General features: G+C 33.6%; 1 protein-coding gene across 1 annotated transcript; it reads right to left on the bottom strand.

Moving 5' to 3' along the window:
• Positions 1-1648: 1648 nt before the first annotated feature.
• Positions 1649-25358, bottom strand: LOC110111536 (ER membrane protein complex subunit 2-A). Its single transcript, XM_020843451.2, has 9 exons — positions 25063-25358; positions 22683-22747; positions 22280-22328; positions 12237-12331; positions 3975-4060; positions 3777-3836; positions 3628-3709; positions 2116-2229; positions 1649-2038 (listed from the first exon to the last, which is right to left on the bottom strand). The coding sequence occupies exons 1-9, from the start codon at positions 25247-25249 to the stop codon at positions 1868-1870; spliced, it is 909 nt and encodes a 302-aa protein (XP_020699110.1). The 5' UTR covers positions 25250-25358; the 3' UTR covers positions 1649-1867.
• Positions 25359-25631: the final 273 nt, after the last annotated feature.

Below are 25631 nucleotides of genomic sequence, written 5' to 3'. Positions count from 1 at the left end.
ATTTCTGTGAAGAAATGTTTTTATCTGCTCTGTTTTTGCTCGTTGTCCGGTTGTCTCCCGTACAGGGCCTGGTTGGTTGTTTGGCTGCTTATCCGGCTTTTGGCTGGACGTAATTTCTTTGGTTGGTTGGGTTTTGGTTTCGTTTGTTTCTGTGGGCTATTTCTGTTTGTGGCTCTTCTACTTGTCTTATCTTTTGGGTTTGCTTTAGATTATTGAGTTCTTATTAGATTTGTGATGTTTGTATTTCTTTGTTGGAGGGGTGTTGCTGAGCATTCAATTATTGAATTTCTTGAGCTATTGGTTTCCATAGATTCCTCTTTTTGGAGTTGTTAGGTAATTCTGTCATCATTTTCTTCGGCAACTGTATAGTTTGCAAGTGTTTTTTACTGTTTTTTGGCTCCTAGCCTCTCGTAGTTTTTTTTTTTTTTTTTTTTTTTTTTTTTTTTTTTTTTTGTAATTAGTGGAGATCAATGGCTCATAGGTTTTTTATTTCTTTTCATGTAGCTCTTTCGAGCATAGTGAGTAATTGATCTCCTTTAAGGATTTGTAACCTGATTTTATATCAATGCGTAAGCCCCACTGTGAATTTTAATCAAATAATAATAATAATAATTAAAAAAAAAAACTTAGCATCAGCCTTTATAAAAAGCTGAAGCTGTCCCAAATAGATATTTATTTCTATGATAAAAAAAATTATGATATTTTTATTAAAATTTTTGATTAAAATATTTTTTACAATTTTGAAATCTATTTGAAATCAAATGTAAAATATAAATTATTTTATTATCAAATTTATAAGTGAAATCTATTTGAAAATCTTAAAATCTTTTTTTGATCAAGTCATCTTATAAAAAAAAATTTTGTTCAAATTATTAATGTAGAGTATTTATTTAAGAAAAAGTTTATTACCTAATCAAAATTTGGGTTATAATGGATTTAAAAAATTTTAGATTTATTTTGAGATGAGTTTTATGCAAATTATTAATGTATTACACTTATCTAAAAAAATTCCAGGGAATTTAAGAAAATCCAAACTATTTTTTAATCAGACGATCTTAAAAAATTATTTTCTTTATTTAAAGTTTAATGCAAGCAAATAAATTTAAGCAAGATTCAAATCATATTCCAATGAAGTTTGCCTTTATAATTGAATCATGTTCCAGCACGATTCAAATATAATTCTAATATGGATAAATTAATATTTGTGCAAGATTTAAAAATGATACGAAAGAGGTTCAAATAAAGTTTAAACATGCTGTGTGTGTGAGTTTGCCTTAATTGGCCTAAATGTCCCAAAAAAAAAAAAAAAAAAAGTTTAAACATGCATCAAACACAACTAACGGCTACTTTGATACCATAGATTGAGTGCAATCACAACAATATATTATGAGAGATGTATTCCAACAATTATGGAGCTACTCTAATTGTCTCTTTAAGTGTGAAGCCACTCATCCACGTGAGCATTCTCATCTTCGCAAAATTCAATTTTATGTTCTTTTAATAACCAATATTCTACACAAAAAACGTTTTAGGTCACACAATCATCTTATAAAATTTTCCCCTAACCAATTTTTTTTTCTAGAAAGTAGATTTGATATCAACAGTTCAAAGGAGCAAATGAATAACATTGAGAGAAAAAAAGAAAAGAAAAGAAAAGTATTAATAGATTCCATGGTAAAGTGCAGAAACAGAAACGTAATCAAATTTGTAAATCTTCTTCGAAATAAATAATCAAAGCCCTTATTACTTAACATGAGACAATAAAATCATTGCTTAGGTTACTACAACACAACAAATCATCATACATTTATGGCAGAGTTTCATTGGATGCTTCGGATGAAAATTTTGTTTTTGAAGATGAAAGAAGTCAAGAAACTAGTTTTATATTCCTCAGCATGGCGGTGACAAGAGCGAGCTTCTCTGGTGCCCGTTCCTTGTAATCCTTAAGCAAAGCTTCAGCAGCAAGGGGTTGAAGGTCCGCGGAATCTTTCTCATCTTTATTTCGGCCCTTCGTCAGCTGATTAATGGCAACGCTAGACTGGAAGAGAGATTTTACTCACTTTCGCTGATTGAGATGGAAGACCAGAGAAAGTGGAGAATAAGGATTTAGCTTACCAGGCATATGCCATAAAGGGCTCTAGTGTTCTTGCCTCCTGTAAGATTGATGGTCGAAGCATAGTACTTCTTGGCCGCCTGAAGATTTTCCAAGCCTCCCATCGTGTAGAGGACCTATGAATCAAGAGATGCACATTGATGAAATATGAACATAGATGCGTGGAAATTTTATGCGGAATTTACAGAAGAAATTGAAATTTGAATGAACTAATTTCACTGTTTAGTTGGGTGGATTCTAAAGCAGTAAAGCCAGCATTTCTTTCCAACCCTTAATACGAACGAATTGTAGAAAAATTGGTTTCCACAAGTTAAATATATATATATATATATATAAAAGGTTTCCACAAGCTAATATGTTAGAAGTCAAAAGAAAATATTAGCTAAGGGTTCATTTGGTTGCCCCGAGTTCGAAAACCTTCTTTGAAAAACGATGAAGATTCTCAAATCCACAATTGGTTAGGAAGTAATTCGAAACCAACATTAATTTTTACCATCATAAACTTTATAAAAACGCCATAAAAATTGATGATTTGATTTTTACGCTCAAAATGAATGAAAATAAAGTCACTGTTTTATGAAATATGTTATATAACTACAAACAATCAAATAAGCACTAATGTCAAACTAATAACAAATGCAGCAAATTTTATGGATGTATGTGGAAAATTTCTTAATGGTGCCTATCAACTTATACTAAGGTCTTTAGCTGAACGCATACCTATGAGTTTAGGGCAGATGATAATGGGGATGATAATGGAAATGCTTATATAATGCCTATCAACTTATACTATGGTCTTTAGCTGAACGCATACCTATTTGTATAGGGCCTCATGGAATGTTCTATAATTTCTCAACACCAAAAGTGAATTCATTTTCACACCATAAGAGAGTTTTCAGCAGTGGAAAAATGGATGAGAGTGCTTTTTTCTGTTTGAGAAAAAAAAAAAGAGCTCCTGCGCCTTAGTAATTGACCATAACAACCATATCATGAAAGTGACCAATAGAAACAAGGAAAGAATTCTAGAAATAATTGCATTAAGTACAGAGCTTTTGGAAAAGATACCAAGACAGTATGAATATTGAAAACCTAGATGATTACTCAGCCTCAAAGGCAACAAGAGTAGGATCAGATCATACGTAGTAAAGTAAAGAAGAATTTCACGACTATTTTAAAAAAAGATTAGTTAACGGATATAGATGAATAAATCAAAACATCACAGTTTTTTTTTTTTTTACCCCTCGAACAGATTTCCCAATTCCAGCTTCAATCAGTAAAAGCAAACTTTCATAACAAAAAATAAAATAAAAAGAATTTTGCATCCACTAAAATCTTTTTAACTTGTGGTTACAAATCAAAACTAAATTACTGAAAAGTCTGCAAACTAAGGAAACATTTAGAGGAATGAGATGGGAGTCATTATTACATAAATGAGAATCCATATATGACAAATAGAAAAAATAGTAAAAAAATTTCGGTCTTTATTATCAGAAATATATGTTAAGAGGACTTACGTCAGCATATGCTAAGTGGTACAAAGGAATAGTCGGTTGACTTAAAATGAGCTCCTCATAGCAAAAGGCAGCCTGCTTATACCTGAGAAAGGGATGTAAATCAGAAATAAACTTCACCTAATTATGTACGGTTATGGTCAGGACCTTACATTTGAATAGAAATATATAGTTCAGCAAGTTCTCTCCAGGCATCATGATCTGCCATAAATCTGAAAAAAGAATGCAACACCAAGTAAATCTTTTTCTACAATTTAATATTTGTATCAGAAGCCTAACGAAACGGATTTCTACCATTAATAGTTTTAGAAACATCAGTGACAGAGCCCAAAAAAATTAAAATTCCTTACGTCTCCAAATAGTTATTAAGATATTCCACGGCAGCAGCTAAATTTCCTTGTGCCTTTGCTATAGCCACCTTCCTTTTAAGAATTATCTGGACAGAAAACATAGCATTTCATTCAAAAAATCAACCAAATAATACACACACACGAAATGATAAGTCTCCATATGATTAATCAAAGAGGGAAATATAACAACTCTCAACAATTACTAGGCATGTTTCCATCTGGCTTTAAAGAATTTCTCTTTCTATCATGGTAGCTATACCAAATTAGCAACTGAAACTTTAAGCATAGTATAAGATGACTGAACATATTCATTTAGATTATTTGGCCATGAGAATCAAAGGGTAGAAACTGTGCCCGTTAGCAGGGTTGATAAAATTAATGCATGATTATTTCTAGCTAAAAGTCAAATATGTAAAAAGACAAATTTCTAGCCAAGGACAAGAAAGTATAACACTAGTTTAGTGCGTTGTTATAAGAGTCAATCTTCAAAGGGTTGTACAAAAAACTGTGGTCTAAGTAAACCTTTATTCCATAAAGGCCATTGGATGACATATCTATCTATGAATCTTGTTTTGGGTTTGTCAAAATAGCCAGTTGTGGTGGTAAACCACTTTTCTAAGGGGCATTTTTGAGAGCATGTAGAAAATTCTCATAAAAATCTCATGCTGGAAAGTACTAAAAGCAGTTTATTTGCATGCTGCACCTAGATCATTCCATCACATATGCATGCTACGGTATTAAGCCATTTTTCAAAAGATCTTTAGGGGACAGCCTGGGCACCAGACATCAGCTTATTGCCCTATGAAAGACATGCAACAAGAGGTGTTCGCAAGAAAAAGGGATCAAATAGCTAAATGTAGAGATTCAACAAATTGAATTGTAGAGGAGTAAATTTGCAACAAGAAGATTTGCCAATCAAATAATTTCAACAAGGGAACTAGCGACAAACAAAAATTGAAGCAAAAGAAATTTGGGCATTCAAGTTCTTAAGAAGTTAGGTCAACCTCTTATTGTCTAGAGTTGACAAAATAACATCATGAAAAGTCATACAAGAACCAATAATAAGCAAGTAATCATGTCTTAAAATAAACTAGTTATGACTTAGGATTCTGAATTCAAAAGTCTCCTACTTCGATCACTTAAAAAATCTTCATTAGAATGAACATCACAGTTGATTGTTTTCTTGCCTCCCACATCCTAACTTAGATCATCATCTGCCCAATCTTCTTCATCACCTTCAACTTCAATTATCTTCCTCTTCCCTAATCAATAAAATTAAATAAGAATAGTATTTAAAATAATGACAATATTGATCTTTTATAATTTCTATTACACAAAATTTGTTATCAAATCTTTGTTACATTCTTGTCAACTTTTAATGCTCTTATTTCTTCATAAGAAAATCAATACTGAGACCTTCCTCTTGTAATTATGAAGAGTGAAACTCTATTTTCATCCTCAACAAATTAATTGTCATCTAAGAACACATCATTAATAACCAAAATATCTTCATCATCCTATAAAACTTCTATGAAAACAATGAAATAGGGGCATACGCCTCATTTACATGCACCTCAAGAAGCACCTCATTGCATGCCTCAAATAATTGAGGCATGCCCCTCTTTCTCCCACTATAAGGCGTAAGCTTCAAGATACTTTGGTTGCGCCGCACCTTGAGGTGGACCTGAACATAAGCCTTAAATTGCACAATTTTAAATAATGACATAGAGGCTCAACATGTAGATGGATTGCAAAGTCAAGCTTGTTTTCATTAAAAAAAGAAAAAGATATTATCATAAATTATCAAAGGTCAACAACAACAACAACATCAAGCATTTATCCCATTACGTGGGGTCAGCTACATAAATCCTTTTTCTCCATTGTGTCCTATTAAAAGTCAAATTCTCGTTTAAATCTAATAAAAAAATATCATTCCTAATATTTTCTAACCAAGTCTTTTTAGGTCTACCCCTACCTTTCTTAACATAAGTCAAATCTAATACCTCTACTAACCTAACCGGGTCATCGGAAGGCCGCCGTTTTACGTGACCAAACCACCTAAGGCGACCCTCTCTAATCTTAACTTCTACTGGAGCTACTCCAACCTTTTCACGTATATGCTCATTTTGTATCCTATCTCTAAGGGTAAAGCCACTCATCCACCTGAGCATCCTCATCTCTGCCACACTTAACTTAGTATTATGCTTCTCTTTTAATGGCCAACATTCGGCACCATAAAGCATTGTAGGCCTCACTACCATCTTATAGAATTTTCCCTTAAGTTTGAGGGGTACATTTGTATCACATAACCTGCCCAATGCATTCCTCCACTTCAACCATCCAACTTGAATTCTGCTGATAATATCCCCATCTATTTTACCATCACTCTGAACAATAGATCCAAGATATCTAAAACGTGTCCTCTTATTAATGACTTGATCGCCTAAAGTCACAATCCCCTCACTAAGTCTATTACTACTAAAATTACACTCCATATATTATCAAAGGTCAACTCAAATAAATCAATTCCTCTCTATCCCAAGAGGAATTTATGCATCCGGAAGTAAAATAGTTTTGCCAGATAAGTTGGATTTCATAATTGTACAATTTTATAGTAATTGTGATATTTTGTTTTCATAAAATTTTATTTAAATGCTAATATCATATTCTATTATTAGAATGCATGTATATTTTCTCTATTCCTACATCAGAGGTGTCTTAATCAAATCCTAGTGATTAGTTTTTCTTAAGGTTTATTATCACGGATGAAATGGGCCACTGGCATTGGAGATTTTTACTCTCTCTCCAAGACATCATTATTCCTCTCTTGGAAATTATTTTATAAATTCAATCGAATACTCAATTAAATTGGATCTAGTTCAACTCATATGACGCTCAATTCATACATGAAGTAGGAAAAAATGTTAGGAACACAAAAAAAAAGGTAGCAACAAGGCTACTCCATGGCATGCCATAACTATTCTTTTTTATGGTGTTCTTTCCTGATGAACGACTAAAATAACTAACATGATTAAAGCTAGATAAATCTCATCCAAACATTATACATTGAGATGCAATTTTTAAAAGTATTCCAAATAATTATTTCATTATATCGCCAAAACTCCTGTGATCATAGTAGCAGAGTTTTATTCATTTCAATGCCATCGTGGTCATCCTCCCCTAAAAGGTGGTGGATTCCATAATTAAATGCTCATGTGATAAAAATACTAGCAAGTTCTAGCTAATTACTTGAAGTTAAAAACTTAAAATATTGGTCTGTAGAATGTGGCTACCAAAGAGACTGCACATTCTAATCAAACAAATATAACTCTGCTCAAAATAACTTAGAACACTGTATACTGTTAAGACAAAACCTTGATAAGTTTTCATGAGAAAGGTTTTCACATGTAGGTTCCCGTGATAAATTTCATGTGACCAGCTAATTCAACTTACCATTCTCGTGTGCCAAAATAGAGTCTTGACTGACTTAAAGAACTAGAGAATGATTTACTTTCTAATCTACTCTACACTATAAGCATATGTTAAGAAACAAGTGCAGAAATTGCTGGCAGAAACTAAAATTTCAGCAAGATAAAATATGAGACAGAGAAGAATCTTGTAGCAAACACTTGAAATGCCTTTAGATTGATGAAATATGGAAGAACACAAATAAGATATAATGGATCTTCAATTCCAGAGGAAGATCCTGCTCTCTCAATCCATAGCCGGCAACTAAAGCCCAAATAAACCTAAGAGAACTACCAAATTCAGTAAAAACATAGATATCTCTAACCCTAGGTTTACAATCTTACTTAAAGCAACCAAAAAAACAGTAAAATACAAAAATAGCTCCCCTTAATTTGATTTTTTTCCCTAATCCTCCCCTTTAATTACCTCTTAAATGCTCTTGAAGATTGCTAGACCCCACCCCCAAAGGGGAATTAATTGTTGTGGAGGCGAAAGTACTCCGCCTCATTTGTAAACTTGGATCGGTCCCTGGATTGGTATAACAATACCCTCCTCCCAAAGACCATGGCTTAAAAAATCATTCGAGGTGCACGCCTTGAGGCTTGCCTCGAACTAAGGTGCACAATGAGCACCTCGAGGCTTAAGCGTTATAATTGAAGAATATTTAGAAGATGACGATTAGTTAGAATTTGAGCATGATATAATTATTACATACAAGTGTTATTATGAAGAATATGAAAGTAAGAATGAGATTGTTGCGGATTCTAATATTTATGGTGTATTTAAGTTTTAAATGAGTGTTTGTTTTGAATCTAATTTCAAATTTTCATTTTATAATAATAACATTTAATATTGGATTTGTGGTTTATATCTCTATAATGACGAATCAAATAAATATGTTGATGTTTTATTTTACTTTTATCATTTTTATGAATTATTTATAAATTCATGTGTTTTTTATTTTCTGTTTTTGAGATTACGCATTGAGGCATATGCCTCACCTCACTAAGACAAAATACCTTGATTCTTGATTTCGCTTTTTTGAACCATGCTAAAGACCCACCTTGTCCTCAAGGTGAAAAAATAAGAATTGATGTTTCACCCTTTCGCATAGCTCCCAGGTCGCATCATAGTCAAGCAGGTTCTTCCATTTGATCATCACTTCCTTAATCTCTCCTCCCTGTCATAACTCTTTCAGCTCCAATGGTTCCAACACCACCTCCAAATCCTCAGTCAATGTCACTAGTAACTTTGAACTAGTTGTATGATCCCCAATAACTCTCATTAATTTTGACACATGAAACATTGGATTTATGATAGCAGTCGAGGGTAATCTTAAATGATAAACAACGGCTCTAATCCTCTCCAATACCTCAAAAGAGCCAAAGTATCTTGGGGTTAACTTCTCATTCCTCTTATTTGCTACTGTCCTCTATCTATAGGGCCGAAGCATTAAGAACACCCTATCATAAACTTCAAACTAGATGTCCTTCATGTGTACATACCTCTGCTTCTTCGTAATTTATTGAGGCATCAATAGGTGCCTCTTCAATTCATCCAACACCTTATCTCTTTACTCCAAGTATTCCTCTACTAAAAAGACTAGTGTGCTACTCTGTCCAAAATGCACCAAGTCAGGAGGGTCCCTTTCATACAATACTTTGAAAGAAGTCAAATGGAAAGATGAATGATATGAAGTGTTGAACCAGTACTATACTCATGCTAGCTGCTTGGCTCATCGTCAAGGTATCTCTAAAGCTAAACACTACAAGTCTCCAGTCTTCTATTTACCACCTCCTTCTGTCCGTCTGTCTGAGAGTGGTAAGCAGTGCTCATCTTCAAAATTGTTCCATGCAGCCTGAACAACTCCCTCTATAAATGACTGAGGAACACCCTTATATCTATCAAAAACTATCGACTCCGGGATCCCATGCAACTTGACCACCTCTCTGATGAATGCTGTTGTCACTGTAACTGTCGTTTAAGGATGTTGTAAAGGAAGGAAATGAGATTGAAATTGAAATTTTAGCAAGATAAAATCTGAGAAAGAGAAGAATATTGTGGCAAACACTTGAAAAGCCTTTAGATTGATGAAATACAGAAGAAGACAAAAACTAATTCTAACAAAATCAAGCATAATCTGAAATCACTCCATTGTTAGCCTTGAAAAGACTTCCCTAACTCCCTTCCAAATCAGCTCATTTTCCCTAAATAATTTCCTCTTAGATTTAAATTTAAATTAGATATATTTCCCTAATTAATTTCCTCTCAATTGTAATTAAAATTTTCCTAAATAAATAAAAAATAATATCACGCCGCAACCTATGATCCATAACTCTCTCCCATAATTTTAAAGTATGAGACATTAACTTAATTCCTCTATAATTCACACTCATTCTCCACTCATTTGGCATTTTTTAGTCTTCAAAATAATATTAAAAAGTTTAGTAAGCCAATAAATTCTTTCATCTCCTAAGCATCAGTACAACTCTATTGGAATATGAACATGTCCAACAGTTTTTCAACAAATCATTTTCTTTAAAGCCTCTCTAATTTTGATTTGACTAATATGCAGATAAAAATAAAAATCTTTATTTTCATTTAGAGGTTTAAGGTCACTAAAGTCAATAGCATTCTCATAATCTTCATTGAAGAGTTTATAAAAATATCTCATCCACCTTATTTGAATATCCTCTTATAATAGAAGCACTTTTTGATCTTCATCCTTAATACACTTTAATTGAACTAAATCATTACTACTCTTATCTCTATGTTTGGCTAACTCATACATATATCTTCGCCCTCCTTAGTATCTAATCTATTATATAAATTATTAAAAGTTGAAATCTTTACATTGCATATTGCTTTCTTGACTCATTACAGGCCTCATGGTTTAAAATTGCGCAATATGAGGCTCGCCTTGAGGCCCGCCTTTGCGCAATTCCAGTAAAAAACGCCTCGATGCTTACGCCTCGAGTTTTTTTATGAGGCTTACGCCTCAACTTGGTTGAGGCCCGTCTTGAGGCCCGCCTCGCCTCACTGGCATGAGGCTTACGCCTCACGCTATATATATTAAAACTTACATAAATCTTGAAGTAAATGCCCGACATTGGACTCTATAGGAGAGGAGGAAGGGGAGAGAGCAGATCATCATAATGATGATTCAAATGAAGAACCCTTTAGTGATGACAGTGCTGATGACTTACGAGTTCTTATGTGATATGTCATTGCTATTTATTTTTGGAAATTTTATATGTTAATGAAAAGAATACTGGGATTTGGGAAAGATAGAATTTTGAGTTGAACTATATTTCATGTTGTCTTATTATTGGGATATTTTGATTTCACTTCATATCTTATGTTTTTTTATGTTTTTTATTATTCACTCATTAGTATATAAAAATTTATCATTTTATATTTACGCAATCTTTTGATTTTGAGGCTTACGCCTCAAAACGCCATGAGGCTTACGCCTCGCCTCACGAATGAAAAACGCCTCAATACCTGAATACGCAATTTTAAACATTGACAGGCCTCTTTATATTTATCCTAATTATCAGAATTTTTACATATAAATCAATTTTCATAACAAGTCTTCTTATTTTTTTATCTTTTCTTACAAATTTTAATTTGACCATCAATTATTTTTACTATTATAAGTTTTTTCCTTTTGATACTCCTTGCACATGTTTTGTAACATTATTAATATCACTAGCTATTTTTTCTCATATAACAATAGTTTCCTCAAACACAGACAAAATCTTATGATTTAGAATATTACTCTAAAAAATATTTGACCTGTCATGGAGCTATAGAGATGGGGAGAAGATAAGAAGCACCAAACATGGTTCAACCAATTTAAGGGTTACCTCCTCTGCGGGAACGTGAGCATGCTATCATCTTAAAGGAAAGAATCTCACCTATCAGTGTTCGTTAGTACCATCATCCCTAAATCCAAAACGAAAAGAATGAGAGATTAATCAAGAAGTTACTCGAGGCAGGGATCATTCGACCTAGTCTGAGTCTTTTTTCTATCCCAGTGTTTCAGCAACAGTTTCATTCATTCCACCTTGATGACATGGTGGCCTTTGAAAGGGGAGTATTGATGGATCGGCAGCAGAGCCAGTGGGCCCCACTAGGGTGGCCGACAAGTGAGAAGAGAGGGCAATGAATCTTCAATTCAAGAGGAAGATCATACTCCCAATCCCTAGCCAACGACTAGAGCCCAAGCAAACCTAAGAGAACTCTCAAATTCAACAAAAACATAGATATCCTTAACCCTAGGTTTACAATGTTACTTAAACAACCAAAAAAAGATACCCAAAGAGCCCCCTTAATTCGAATTTCTCCCCTAATCCTCCCCTTTAATTTCCTCATAAATGCTCTTGAAGGCTGCTAGACCGCACCCCCAAAGGGAAGTTAATTGCTATGGAGGTGAAAGTATTCTGCCTTCTTTTGTAAACCTGGACTAGTCCCTAGACTGATCTAACAACATCTTCATGATGATTTCTTCCGACTTCACTTAAAGACTATAATGAACAAGATACTTTCACTTAATCATGAGAGGTCAAATTATATTGAATTTTTAAGTGTCCTAATAGATCTTAGGAACCTTGTACCTACCATGCATCAAAATAAGCCAGAATACCAAAGACATACCATTTACTAATGGCTGAAAAAACATGTATCTGAACATTAATATGGTTGACTCGTAGGAAGCAACCTAAAGTTGAAACATTTGAAGTTTTAACTAGCCCAAAAGCATTTTTTAATGAAACCAAATGGTAATTTTACCTGATCAAGTGGATTATCCACTAGAAGCTGAGCATAAATCTTTTCAGCGTCAGGCCAAGCCCCCTTTGCCTCAAGAAGCATCCCTTTTAGCCTGCCTGAAAACTCAGAAGAAAAAATTATAGAAAAAGAAAGTTAACAATGAAGAAAGCAAATAAACAAACAAGGAGCAAGGACATGCGCACAAAGCATAAGAATACAATGAATCAGCATGATATACTTAGAGAAACAATTATTCACTGGTGTGCCAATTGTATCCCGAAGTTCAATTTCAAATAAAAAATGTAGTGCACACAAGAAAGAGGCATGGAAACTTACTCTGAAATCATAGACGCAGCCAAAATGTATCAATCAACCATAATTTCAACCGGTAAATGCATACAACAACAACAACAAGCTTTTATCCCAATGTAGGCTAGGCTACATGAATCTTTTTCTCCATTGTGTCCTATTAAGAGTCAAATTCTCATCTAAATCAAATAAAGAAAGGTCATTTCTAATATTTTCTAACCAAATCTTTTTAGGTCTATCTCTATCTTTCTTAAAATAAATCAAATATAATACATTTACTTTCCTGTGACCAAACCATCTAAGGTGACTCTCTCTAATCTTATCTTCCACTAGAGCTACTCCAACCGGTAAATCCATACTACTATTAAAAACCTTTAAGGAATTCACTAAGATGAAATTTGAGCCCAGAATTTGATATTCTACTGATGGATCTAAACCAACATTTTTTTTTGTTATTATATTTAACTTATTTTTTATAGCACCACATTTTAGGGCTAAGTTCAACAATCACATAAATATTCTTGGTTAATTTCCTCAAAAAAAAAAAAACATAGCTTAGAATTCAAAAGAAGGCCAAGATAATTCTTAAAAAAAAAATCCCTGGATAATTTTTGGTCAAAGTTTATCAAAATATGTTGTTAAAATCAAGCTCTCTGAATATATCTAGATCAGACCAAATTCCTAAGTCCACCAACTTTAGATCCTACAAAAGTAGCATGAATGCAATATTGAGTGAAGTCTTTAAACATGGACAACAATGATGATCCTTAAAGGAAATCAAGGATCAAGACAACAGTGGAAGATTTACAAAGGATAGCTTGTAGACTTGAAGTAAATATTTGTTTAAGGGATAAATTCAAGTCAATCTTAGCTAACAAATAGTTTGGTGTCCTATCAAGTCTATCCTATGATTCATTATTAAAAGGTGATATCCATTGGAGAACATACAAGCACTGATTGTGATCGTAATATTCCAATGTCTATCTAGGATAAAGGCACCAATAAGAGAGCCCTGCTAATAATCTTTTATTTTGTGAAGTCATTGAGTCAAACCACCAATTAGAAGAAATGTGATATATCCTTATTGATAGATGACATTAATTAGAAGAAATGTGTTAATCTTATCTGTCACTGAAGCTACTCCAACCTTTTTATGTATATACTCTCTTCACATTTTGCTTCTAAGAGTGAAACCACTCATCTACCTGAGCATCCTCATCTCTACAAAACTTAACCAAATTTTATGATTCTTTTTTAATGACCAACATTCTCCATCATAAAGCATTGCATGTCTTACCACCATCTTATAGAATTTTCCCTTATGTTTGAGGGAGACATTCAAATCATTTAAAAATATTTGTATTTGCACAGAAAGATTTGATGTTTGCAAAAATGGACCCCTCCAATTGAGATTCATAATCAATATGGTCATCATCAATGAGACATTAAAGTCACTTCAAATTGTTTGTATTTTATCAAAGTTTAAAGACATTTTAAAAGGATAGAGACCACTTTAATTGAGATTCACTTTCAACACGAACATCATCAGGGATTTAAATAATTTGAATTTTTATTATTTGAACAAATATATACGTGAAAAGCTTGGAGTAGCTCCAATGGAAAATAAGATTGGAGAGAGCCATCTTAGATGCTTTGGTCACTTAAAACGTCGGCCTCCCGATGATTCTATTAGAAGAGTAAATGTATTATATCCGACCTATGTTAAGAAAGATTGAGGTAGACTTAAAAAGACAGGGTTAGAAAGTATTAAAAAGACCTTTTTTATTTGATTTAAATGAGAATCTGGCTCTTAATAGGACACAATGAAGAAAAAGAATTCATGTAGGAAACCCCACAATGGGATGAATGCTCGTTATTTTAGTTATTTGAACCTTGCCGACTCTATTTTCCTACTAATAGAGGAATAAGTTCAACTGCTAATCTCGTGAATTGTTATACAAACAATAAAATCAAGGCATTGAAGACTTGATACAACAACAACAACAACATCAACATCAACATCAATCTTTTATCCCATTACGTGGGGTCCCAGTCAGCAACATGAATCATTTTTCTCCATTGTGTCATGTTAAGAGTCAAATTCTCGTTTTAATCTAATAAAAAAAGATTATTTATAATACTTTCTAACTAAGACTTTTTAGGTCTACCTCTACCTTACTTAACATAGGCCAAACCTAATATATCTACTCTTCTAGCCGGGTCATCAAAAAGCCAACATTTTATGTGACCAAACCACCTAAGGAAACTATCTCTAATCTTATATGCCACTGGAGCTATTCAACCTTTTAATGTACATATTCATTTTGCATTTTATCTCTAAGAGTAAAACCACTCATCCACCCACCCTCATCTCTATAATATTAAACTTAATTTTATGCTTCTGTTTTAATGGCCAACATTCTACGCTATTAAGCAATGCATGTCTCATCACCATCTTATAGAATTTTCCCTCAAGTTTGAGGGATTCTTTTCTATCACACAATAAGCCCAATGCATTACTCCACCTCAACCATCCAACTTGAATTATATTATAAATATCCCCATCAATTTCACCATCACATTGAACAATAAACTCAATATAACTAAAACGTGTACTCTTATTAATGACTTGATCGCCCAAAGTCAAAATTCCCCAACTAGATCTATTACTACTAAAATTACACTCATTGTATCCAGTTTTAAATCTCCTCAAATAAAAACCTCTACATTATATGGTTGACCACCATAATTCAACTGTTCCTTCAATTCTCTCTCTCTCTCTCTCTCTCTCTCTCTCTCTCTCTCTCTCTCTCTCTCTCTCTCTCTCTACAAGTAGAATATCATCAACAAAAAGAATACGCCAAGGTAGATCCTCTTGTAAATGTTTAGCAAGAACATCCATGACTAAAGCAAAAAAGATGTGGACTTAAATATTTGTATTTTATCAGCATTTAAAGGTATTTAAAATGACAGTCCCCTCCTATTAAGATTCGGTTTCAAAACGGCCATCATCAGGAAGACGTTGAGATCATTTTAAATATTCATATTTTATCAGGGTTTAGAGACATTTAAAATGAATCTCCTCCAATTGAGAGACACTTTTAACATGGCCATCATTGGAGTAATGTTGAGGTAATTTATGATATTGATATTTTATCAAGATTTAGATGCATTTAAAATAATAGACCCCTCCGATTGATGTTTTCTTCAACAAAGTTATCATCGAGGATGTAAAAAAATTACAAACTCTTGGATTCAATGCTCGTGTAATGATTTTCAAAGCTGATATCAAACTCAATCCTTTGTTAGTAGGCAAACAAAGTTGTTAAGGTTTGAATAACAAACTATCATTGCAATTTTATAATATGTTTTCTTTAAAAAGAGTTTGAAGGCCTAATGTAAATTAAAAACCAATTTATCTCAGAAATATTTTATGATCGTGTGTTCACTTATTAACTAGTGTCAACTCCGATCCTGTTAAAGAAGAGGATTGAACTTAAAATTTAAATTTAAATTTAACCTGCATAGTATTCTCAAACTTTAGGTTTAGGAGCGATAGTTGGAGCATTTTTTTTTTTATTTGCGGCAAAAATATAACAATCTAAGATAGTTGGAGCACATGCGGGTAATTAATTTTAAAAATAGAATTTTAGTTTTGGTCACTTTTAGCCTCACGTAGCCATATCAATCTTTTGCGTTTGAGCGTTAAGCACATTTGTCTACGAACTTGTGAGTAATAAATTTAAAAAACAAGATTTTAGTTTAGCTTGCTTTTAACACTGCACAACCTTCTCAGAGTTTTGTATTTGAGTGCTAAGCACATTTGCCATAGTGCAGGAAGAAAATTAATTTAAAAATAGGATTTTAGTTTAGCTCATTTTTAACCCAGTGCAGCCTTCTTAAAATTTCATGTTTGAGTATAAAGCATGTTTGACGAAGCACGTATAGGGAATTTAAATTTATATTTAAATAATGAGGACACTTTTCAATGCATTTGCATAATGCACTTACATGCTTTTTGATACACATGCATAGTACATATTTATGCTTTATATCTCCTTGCACGTTCTTCAATGCACTCACATGATAAAATTGCATGTATTTTAGTATATTTGCATAGATTGTTCATATGCTTTTCAAGGAGGTCATAGCTTCTCCAAGATGTGCGCTTCACTAGGCTATTGCATGCTTCTTGAAGCAGTGGAATGTTTTTTGGGACTATCCCATGTTTCCTGAGGTATCAGCGAGCTTCAATTTGAAAATTTTTATTTTAATGCTTGCAGTTATTTTTAAAATATTCAAATTTGATTGTCCATGCAAGTGATTATTATTGAGATGAAAGCAGGATTTATTTGAAGGCTTAAAGCATGCCTTTTATTCGACAACATTTATGTTATGGATTCAATGACGTTAAAGAAAAGTAGGAATGACAAAAATTAATTATCTCTTTGTAATTAGAGGATTCATGTGTTTCATTGAAGTTAGAAAGTATAATTCTTGCTCGCAGGTGAGCTATCATGTTCGTTACAAGTCCCCTATTTTTGCCCACAGTTGAGCTATTGTGTATATTAAAAATCTCATGTTTTTACTTGTAGGTGAGTTGTTGTGTTCATTAGAAGCCTCCTACCTGTGTTTGTTCATTTGAAGTAGCGAATGATGCATTTCATGTGTTTTTTTTAATTTTGTTCCTGACGTGCTATTTATGAAAGAAGATAAATAATAAAAAATAATTTGATATATGAAAGTGAGATAATTTTTAAATATTTTTAATAGCTTTATACTTGAACAAAAGAACTCTAATATATTTTAAATATATTTTATGATATTCTTTAAACGACGGCTTGCAAGATATAGTCAAGGTTGGCTCAAGTTTAGCTCGCTAGCTCATCGTAGCCATTTATCAAGCCGAGCTCAAGATGACTCATGAGTTGGCTTGGCTCACTTACACCCCTAACCATGCAGGGGTGGGGCTTTGGCATTGGGAAATCGCACAAAGGAGTGGGACTTGCAATAGATGGGCTTGGTCTAGTTGAGTGGCAGTAAGAAGAGGTTGAGGGAGGAGACAAAAAGAATTTGGAAGTTCGTGTATGAGTTTTGGACCGAGAGATGAGAAGGAGAAAAAAATAACTCTTTCCTTTCCCTTTTATTTTAACAATGAGTTTTCTTCGGCTTGTTCACATGAAGTGGCAGAGAGATAAGTTGATAAAGTTTGGCAGAAGATTAGATTAATTTTATAATGATTATTTTTATTTAATCGAGCTTATATTTATTATTATTATAATTATATATATATATATATATATATATATATATAATTTTGCTAGATTCACAATTATGTATTTTGAAATGTGTGTCGTCTTGGTTTGTGTGTCATAACCTCGCACACAGGCAAATTTTTCCCCTTGACTCGTGCAACGACCCATGCAATATGGGTGTCCATTCTAAGTAATTTTGATGTTCCAGACGCAACGACAATATCAACACTTTGTAGGTATTGCGAACAAGTTCGGTGATTCAATCAATTAGGTTAACATCATCTTATACCTAGGATGGTTAGATTTGAAGTGGTTACGTAGGTCTTTCTTACCTATAAGGATTTTGGTGAGATATATGTTGTTCAAACAAATGATCCTCCCCACTCCAAGTACTAATTTTCTTTCAAAATAACATAGGTTATGTGTGATCACTGTTGGAGAAAAAACCATTACTAAGGTTAAGGATTGCTTCAATTGGCTAAATCTCAAGCACAATGTGACACGTGTAGTAGCTATTGCAGGAGTGTTAATAAATGACCCGACCCAAACTTAACCAAAAAAAATCAAGTTCGAGTTAACCTGTTTAATAAATGGGTCGGGTTCGGATTGCATTTTCCAAATCATTGATTGAACAAGATGGGTTTAGGTTGACCCACAAACCCATTTTTGAAGCGAAAAATGACCCATATAATATCTTTTTTCCTTAATTTTTTTACTTGTGAGTATAATCTTCTTATTTTTTATCAAAATATCATAAAATTTATAATTAATAAGTTATTAAAAAAAATTAACTATGGGCTAATGGGTCAAGTTCAAGTCATACGGATTGCTAGCGAGTCAAATTCAGGTTTGTCTTTTTGGGCCGTTTATCAAAGGGTCGGGGTCGAGTTGACTAGATTTGAGTCAGGTCAATTTGGGGTCGAACGCGGATGTTTTGACACCCCTAGCATATTGTTACACATGTTAATTAAAATAAAAGAAGCGTCTTCATCTCCTATACACTTGTAAGCAACTTGATTATGTTTTTCTAGTATCAATTTATCAAGATGGCACTTTATTCCGTGCAATACAATATATTTCATGTTGTGAGACGTTTTTTGGTAAGGTTTTAAGACTCCATGACCTTTATAAAACTATTGTGTCTCATAAGGATGATAGCTTATGAGTTCTTCAAAGCTTCTTGGAGGATGACAAGTAACAAACTTCAATTTCTATAGCTTATCATTCCTAAAGTGATGATCAAACTAAATTGGTTGATAGTAAGCTGGTTAATAAAAATTTAGGAGATTTTTTGTGATGTTTAGTATTGTGAAGTTTGATAGTAATCCACAAGCTAATTTGGAGCTTAATGCTACTTGTTGTCAATTTTGCATGCAAAGGTTAAACTTGATGATCTACATGCAAGAGGTTGTCCTAGATTTAGTTGCATTGTCATTTTCATCTAATTCTAGTTTGTTCAATCATTTGTACAACATATTATGGAAGTACATGTTGATATTGCAAAAAATGTGTTTGTAGCAATGATACCTATAAAAATGTAATGAATAAACACGTTGGGTGAGTGGACTATGATGATGGTCCGCCTGCACATAGAGAGGTTCTCTTAATGAACTTATGAAGCTATATAGAAGAAAAATAAGTCATAAAACCTCTAAAATGATAAGTTGTATGAATTGGATCTTCTAAAAGATGCTAGCTTGAACTTTATACTAGAAGAGAAAATTCTTCGTACTCAAAATGGAGGATGTTGAGGTTTCTTGTAGAGTGGAGAAGACAAATTGTTTCTACAACTTGTAGGTGTCAACAAAAGAATAAAAAAGACTGAGCCCAAAAAGGTTTGAAGAGTAATAGCAACCAAATTCTCTAAGTAAATTCTTCCACATCAGTGAGAATTGATGTCGAGCTCCAAGTCTACAATCACTAAAAAAGGTATCAACCAACCTTACATATTTATTCTTTTGTTTCAATGTCAACTCAAAGTGAGTAATCTATGGAATAGATTTAAACTTCTATTATAAAGTGAGAATATGGCTTGGATTGCTCTACTATAAGCAATTGCTAAAATGGACCATAAAGACCAAACAATCACCATATGATACACAAATCAAATTGTATGAACGTTCATTATTAATTACCTTGATCCATATCTCCATATGGGTGCTATAGTAGTCGAGTTCGGATCACATTTCACTCATTATAGTTACAATTTTTTTCGGCAATTCAATCTCCCATTAGAAAGAATAATCTCCCACATGCATAGATGTGAAGTCTTTTATCATTGTCAGTGTGAAGCTCGAGAAACCAATGATAACATCCTAGCCTATTCAGTTCTTTTACTTTTTTAGTAATTTACTCCCATATTCCACATTTCCTGATTGGGAATGAGGAAAGGCACAAACACTGTTAGAAATGAAGATTTAGATCAAACTATAAGTGTTTAGAATAATTTCATCTCTTACAGCTATGTTTTTGGGATTATGGTAATCATTTATGACTTCAAATTCAATGTTTCTTTCCATGCATCTAGAGCAGATATTAGTTGAAATTATTTATTGCTTTGTTTGGTGAATTCATGCATCCGAGATCTATCCTAATGCATGCAACATTCTAACACAACATTTCAATTTTTTTTCAATGTACATTTTGTGCAATTTCTTTATTTTTTTTCTTTAATTTAAGTGATATTCCATTTGTGACTACATGGAGCAAATACATTTTGTACATAAGCATCCTAGCAAGATAATTTTGTATCATTCCATAATTTTATTTACGATTGCTTAGGATTTCTAAGCCTACAAATATTCAAATAGTTTGTGGTCATACGTAACTGCAACTGTATTTAATATTTTCCTCTATTCACTCACGGATGAGGAAAGTCGATTACCAAGTAGCATACTAAAGAGTGTTGATCAGTAACTTTCATGCTAACTGAGTTTATTTTAAAGAAAAAAATAAAAGAACACAATAAGGATGGAGTCTTGATAGAGAAAGCTGTACTTTTATCAAAATATAATGTATAAATCATTATCAAATAGCACGTATTATAATTTATTGTAAATTAAAAGTTGCACATACAGTATATATACTATGTGTCCCTATTAACGAGTTAACATTATATCTTATTCATTTATCTCATGTGACTTTTATTTTCAAGTTGTATAAAATCAGATAATATCATTATTCTCTTGATTACCTATCTCACAATACTATTTTGAACACTAAAATTGTCGAAACAACTAAAACCGACACTTTTACACTACAAGAACACCATCAAGCCTTCATCCCACTATATGGGGTCAGCTACAAGAATTCTTTTTCTCCATTGTGTCATTTTAAGAGTTAAATTCTCATTTAAATCTAATAAAAAAATGTCATTTATAATGTTTTCTAACCATGTCTTTTTAGATCTACATCTACCTTTCATAACATAGACTAAATCTAATACATCTACTCTCATAATCGGGTCATCAGAAAGCTGACATTTGATATGTCCAAACCATCTAAGGCAACTCTCTCTAATCCTATCTTCCATTGGTGCTACTCCAACCTTTTCATGTATACTCGTTTCACATTCTGTCTATAAGAATAAAACTACTTTTGCACTAGCACTAAAAATAAACCCAATTTTCAAAAACTTCTGGAAAATCCATGAAATTGCATAAATATTTGTTATTTAACTATAATGAAAGTGGTAGTTTCATTGGAGCAAGAAAGGAGCAAAGGTTGAAGCACCTATTTACACATTCACACACCGCTTTATCAACACGTCCCTTTTGCTCCAAATACACATGCCCAAACCACTGATATAATTTAGCTAAGGCAATCACCTCCCTTCACAACACCTCCGAACTCTCCTTGCAATCCCACTGCTCTAATCCCATTAATGGGATAGACAATTATTATCAAATCTTAATGTACCAGCCTCCGCTTGCCTTCTTTCCAACCTAAACACAGATGAGGCATGTAGTAGGAGTTGATTGTAGGTATATAGCTACCTCCCCCCTCGGCTTCCTATTAAGCCCTCTCAATTCCCTACAAATGAACAACAACCTCACACGCACACCAAAAAAAATCTCCATTCTCAGCATTCTAGCAATAATATAGCGAGTTGATTGAAGTAAACTTTCTAGATCATGACCATCATCACCACTTTAATCCCTTTCCTACAAAAGACATTACCTACATGTACCTCAAGGGCCTGAAGTGTACAATTAATTAAACTATGGTTCTTCATATAGAGAAAGAATAGTACAAAACAAAAGAAATACAAGCCCAACATGGACAACTTGTTGAATCTATAATGTAAAAATGTAGTAATACTAACTATGCATTCAATATATATAGATATATTAACATGATTGTGCATGATAATGAAAGCTATAATGGCTTATCAGTTGAGCCAAATGAATGGGCATCAACATTTAGCTGATTTATAGTTAGAAGTTGATAATATCACATTATCACCATTAATTAAAATCTCATCCATAATTAAGAACTTACCAACCCGAATGCTCCCTGGAAATTTCTTAGAGAGGGCTTCAATACAATCCTGAAAAAAAATAAAAAGGGGACCTGAATGCTTGATATCACAAGTATAATTGCACAAAATTCAACCAACAAACAACATAAATGAACTCTAAACTCAAACCATTCTTCTTAAAATTAACACACATTAATCTTAACATTATTATTTCAACAACATTTAACTTGGTTATTAATGATTTTTAGGTTATCCAAGCTTCCTTTTATTGCACAGCATTATTCTTCTCTATAATTTTTTGATTGCAGACGCAGAATAAAATTAAAAAAGAAGTATATCAATCTCCAAAAATTGCCTGAACAATAGTATTTCATATAGACTAACAGGATAAATTTGAAATCAAGAAGGGAATGGAGGCTCAACATTTGCAATATCATTCCTATGGCAATCCATAGCAGCAACAGCAACTTGTTCATAAAGCGTCCATTCTGCATGAACAAAGAAACAATTCAGAGTAAGAAAACAAGGGTTTTATGAAAAGCAAACTATGTGCTCAGTTCCAATTGCAGAAGAAATACATATTAAAGCACAAATTCAGCGAGCACAAAAGGAATGAGATTACAAGCACGAGAAAATAATTCACACACATAGAAGGCACATAGGAAAATAAGTGATTTTATGGGTTATTGTTAACATGATAGGCTGCTCAATAAAGAACATGTTCGGTATAAATGATAATTCAACAACAATGTTGGACAAACCAATGAGAGCATATATGAATTCTTAGTGTGCAAATCATGAGAATATGTAACGAATTAGCTAGACACAACTAAGAGCAGGAAGTTGAATGTACATGGCCTATTGATATGAGCCTCTGAAATATAAATATATAAATCCAATAGAGATGCTCATGAAAAAGAATGATGGGGACATCAACAAGAGGTTTCGACGCATTTATCAGAGGCGACACAGGAGATCGATGGCCATGATGGAGAGTCTTTACTTTTGATGCATTTTCTGTGTTAGTATTTTATGTACTAATCTTGTTATTTCAGTTTTTCCGTTTTTGTCCTTATGGGTAGTTGGTCGTTATTGTAGCCCAAGGGGCATTTTAGTCTTTCGTTTTCTTTGTCATTTTGAGGCCTATATATATGGCCATTTTCTTATGTAAGAGGGTTGATTATTGATGAATGAAAAGTTATCTTGGTGATCTCTTTGTGAGTTCCAAAACTCCTCTAGATCTCTTTGTGAGTTCTTGAGGAGAAAGCTCTTAGATCTCTTTGTGAGTTCTAGCGGAAAGTGTGAGGTTTGTGATTTTCGATTTCCTTGCATCTCAAATAACTTTCCCTCCAATTTCACTTAAAACTGAAATTGATTTCAGTTTTCCTCCACAAACCCCTCTCCCTCTATGCCGCCGGCCCCCTTATGGCTCCCTCCCATTAATTCCCTCCTTCAAAGGAATTAATTACCACCTATTTGGATTCAAATTTTAAGAGTATTTCCCTCCCAATTAACTCAAAATCTGAGAGTAATTTCAGATTTAGAATTAATCCCCTCCACCCCAACCTAACCTAGTTTCCACCAAGAAACCTAGCCTCTCCCCTCCACTTCTCCAAGCCGGCTACCACCTCACCTCTCTTGGGTTTTCTTGTCATGCTCTCTCATCTCCATGCAAACCATGCATGGCGGAACCCGAATGGAACTTTGGATTTGTGCATGACGATCGAGATCAAGTCGACATCCTCCAATCGCCATTCTTTGACGTGGGCTTTGATTTCGAAGACACCATTGAAGAATACATCGACCGTATCCAATACACCTTAGTTGACGTGATCGACGAACAAAGGTCAAAGGGACGTTGGATCATCATTGGACGACCATCTTCTTCCACCACTCCGGCTACCTTCCCAACAACAACATTCCTCGGCTCATCCGTCCTAGTGGTTACTTCATTTCTAGTGTGGAAGATCTTTCTCCACTCAACCTAGATCCGTAGGGAAGAGAGTAGATCCTCAAAGGTCAACACCTCATTATTAACTTTTGGATTTGTGTTACAAGCTTTTACATTACTTCACCTTGTATTTGATTGAAAGTGTCTTGGTTAATCTTCATGCAATTCTTTGCCTAAGCAAGTGGAAGACTGAGAATTCTTGTAACCTACTTTGAAGACGCATCATTTTATAAAGGTTAAACTTTTGTTAAATTCTCTTGATAATCTTGTGTAACTCCAAGCATGTATCACATCAAAGAAAGCTAGAACTGATGAATTTTTAAGTTAGATTATGTAAAATTTGGTCATGTGATATAGAATTGTATATGATTCAAGTAAGAGTTACAAGCATACTAGTAAGAGATCAGGTCCATATTCTAACAAAGTCATCTGCACATACAAATATCGCAATATGCTAGGAATTGCATAATGAAAACCAATACCAATACACAAAACGTAACAATAAAAAGGAACTTCAATGTTAGTTACAAAAGGTCATACGCTTTCATAGTTGATATAACTTGCTATGACTTATATGGAACTGAAGAAAACAGACAAAACTATGTAAGAGAATCAGCAATTTACAAAGTAAGGAAAAACATTTACACAGTAACGACAAGCCCGATCTAAGAAGCAAGTTGAGATACACAAAGAAACTCTGGAACAAGCATCCACTAAACTCATCAATCACATCAAAAAATGCACAATTTCAAACAGAAACATTATCCCGACATCCCAAAACAACGCATTTTAGATTCAAACCAAAGAAGAGGTGCATGATATGTCAAAGAAAATATCCTTTGGGGTGCTAACCTTCTCCACCTAGCTTGGATCGAGCGATATGGCTGTTTAGGATGAAGATTCCATGTCTGAGGACCTTCTCTGATCGCCTGGCCTTAAGCTTGCGCACGAGGCAGAGATACTCCCACGCCTCCCCGCCGCCGTTGTCCACCTGAGTCTCTAGCTGATTCAATCGCGCCTCCTCCGTCGCGCCCACCATCTTGGGCTGAACTAGGGCGATGGCCTCCGGAGGCTCGGGATCCTCTTCTTGCCGGCAAGGGAGAGAACGCCCAACAAAAGCAGGATTAGGGTGTATGGTAGTTTCATAAAAATTTTTAAAGATCCTCATCATATATGAATATTACTAATTTTTTAAAAGAATATATTCAAATTTTTATTTTGGGTCAAATTGCCTCCTTTTGAGTATAAGAATTATTCATTGAAGTCCGCCAAAATTGGATTTAGTTCAAATTTGATCCACTTTGAATATTTGTCTAAATATTGTTCCCATCACTAGTTTAAATGAGGCTCATCTTATCCTTACATTTAACTAATCTCATCGATGAGCTCCCATCCTAAAATTTCCTTCTGGTCGCATACTA

This window comes from Dendrobium catenatum, unplaced genomic scaffold (genome assembly GCF_001605985.2).
Source record: "Dendrobium catenatum unplaced genomic scaffold, ASM160598v2 fragScaff_scaffold_1021, whole genome shotgun sequence".
Taxonomy (NCBI): domain Eukaryota; kingdom Viridiplantae; phylum Streptophyta; class Magnoliopsida; order Asparagales; family Orchidaceae; genus Dendrobium; species Dendrobium catenatum.
The sequence above is the reverse complement of the archived record's forward strand: the minus strand, read 5'-3'. Positions and strand labels throughout refer to the sequence as shown.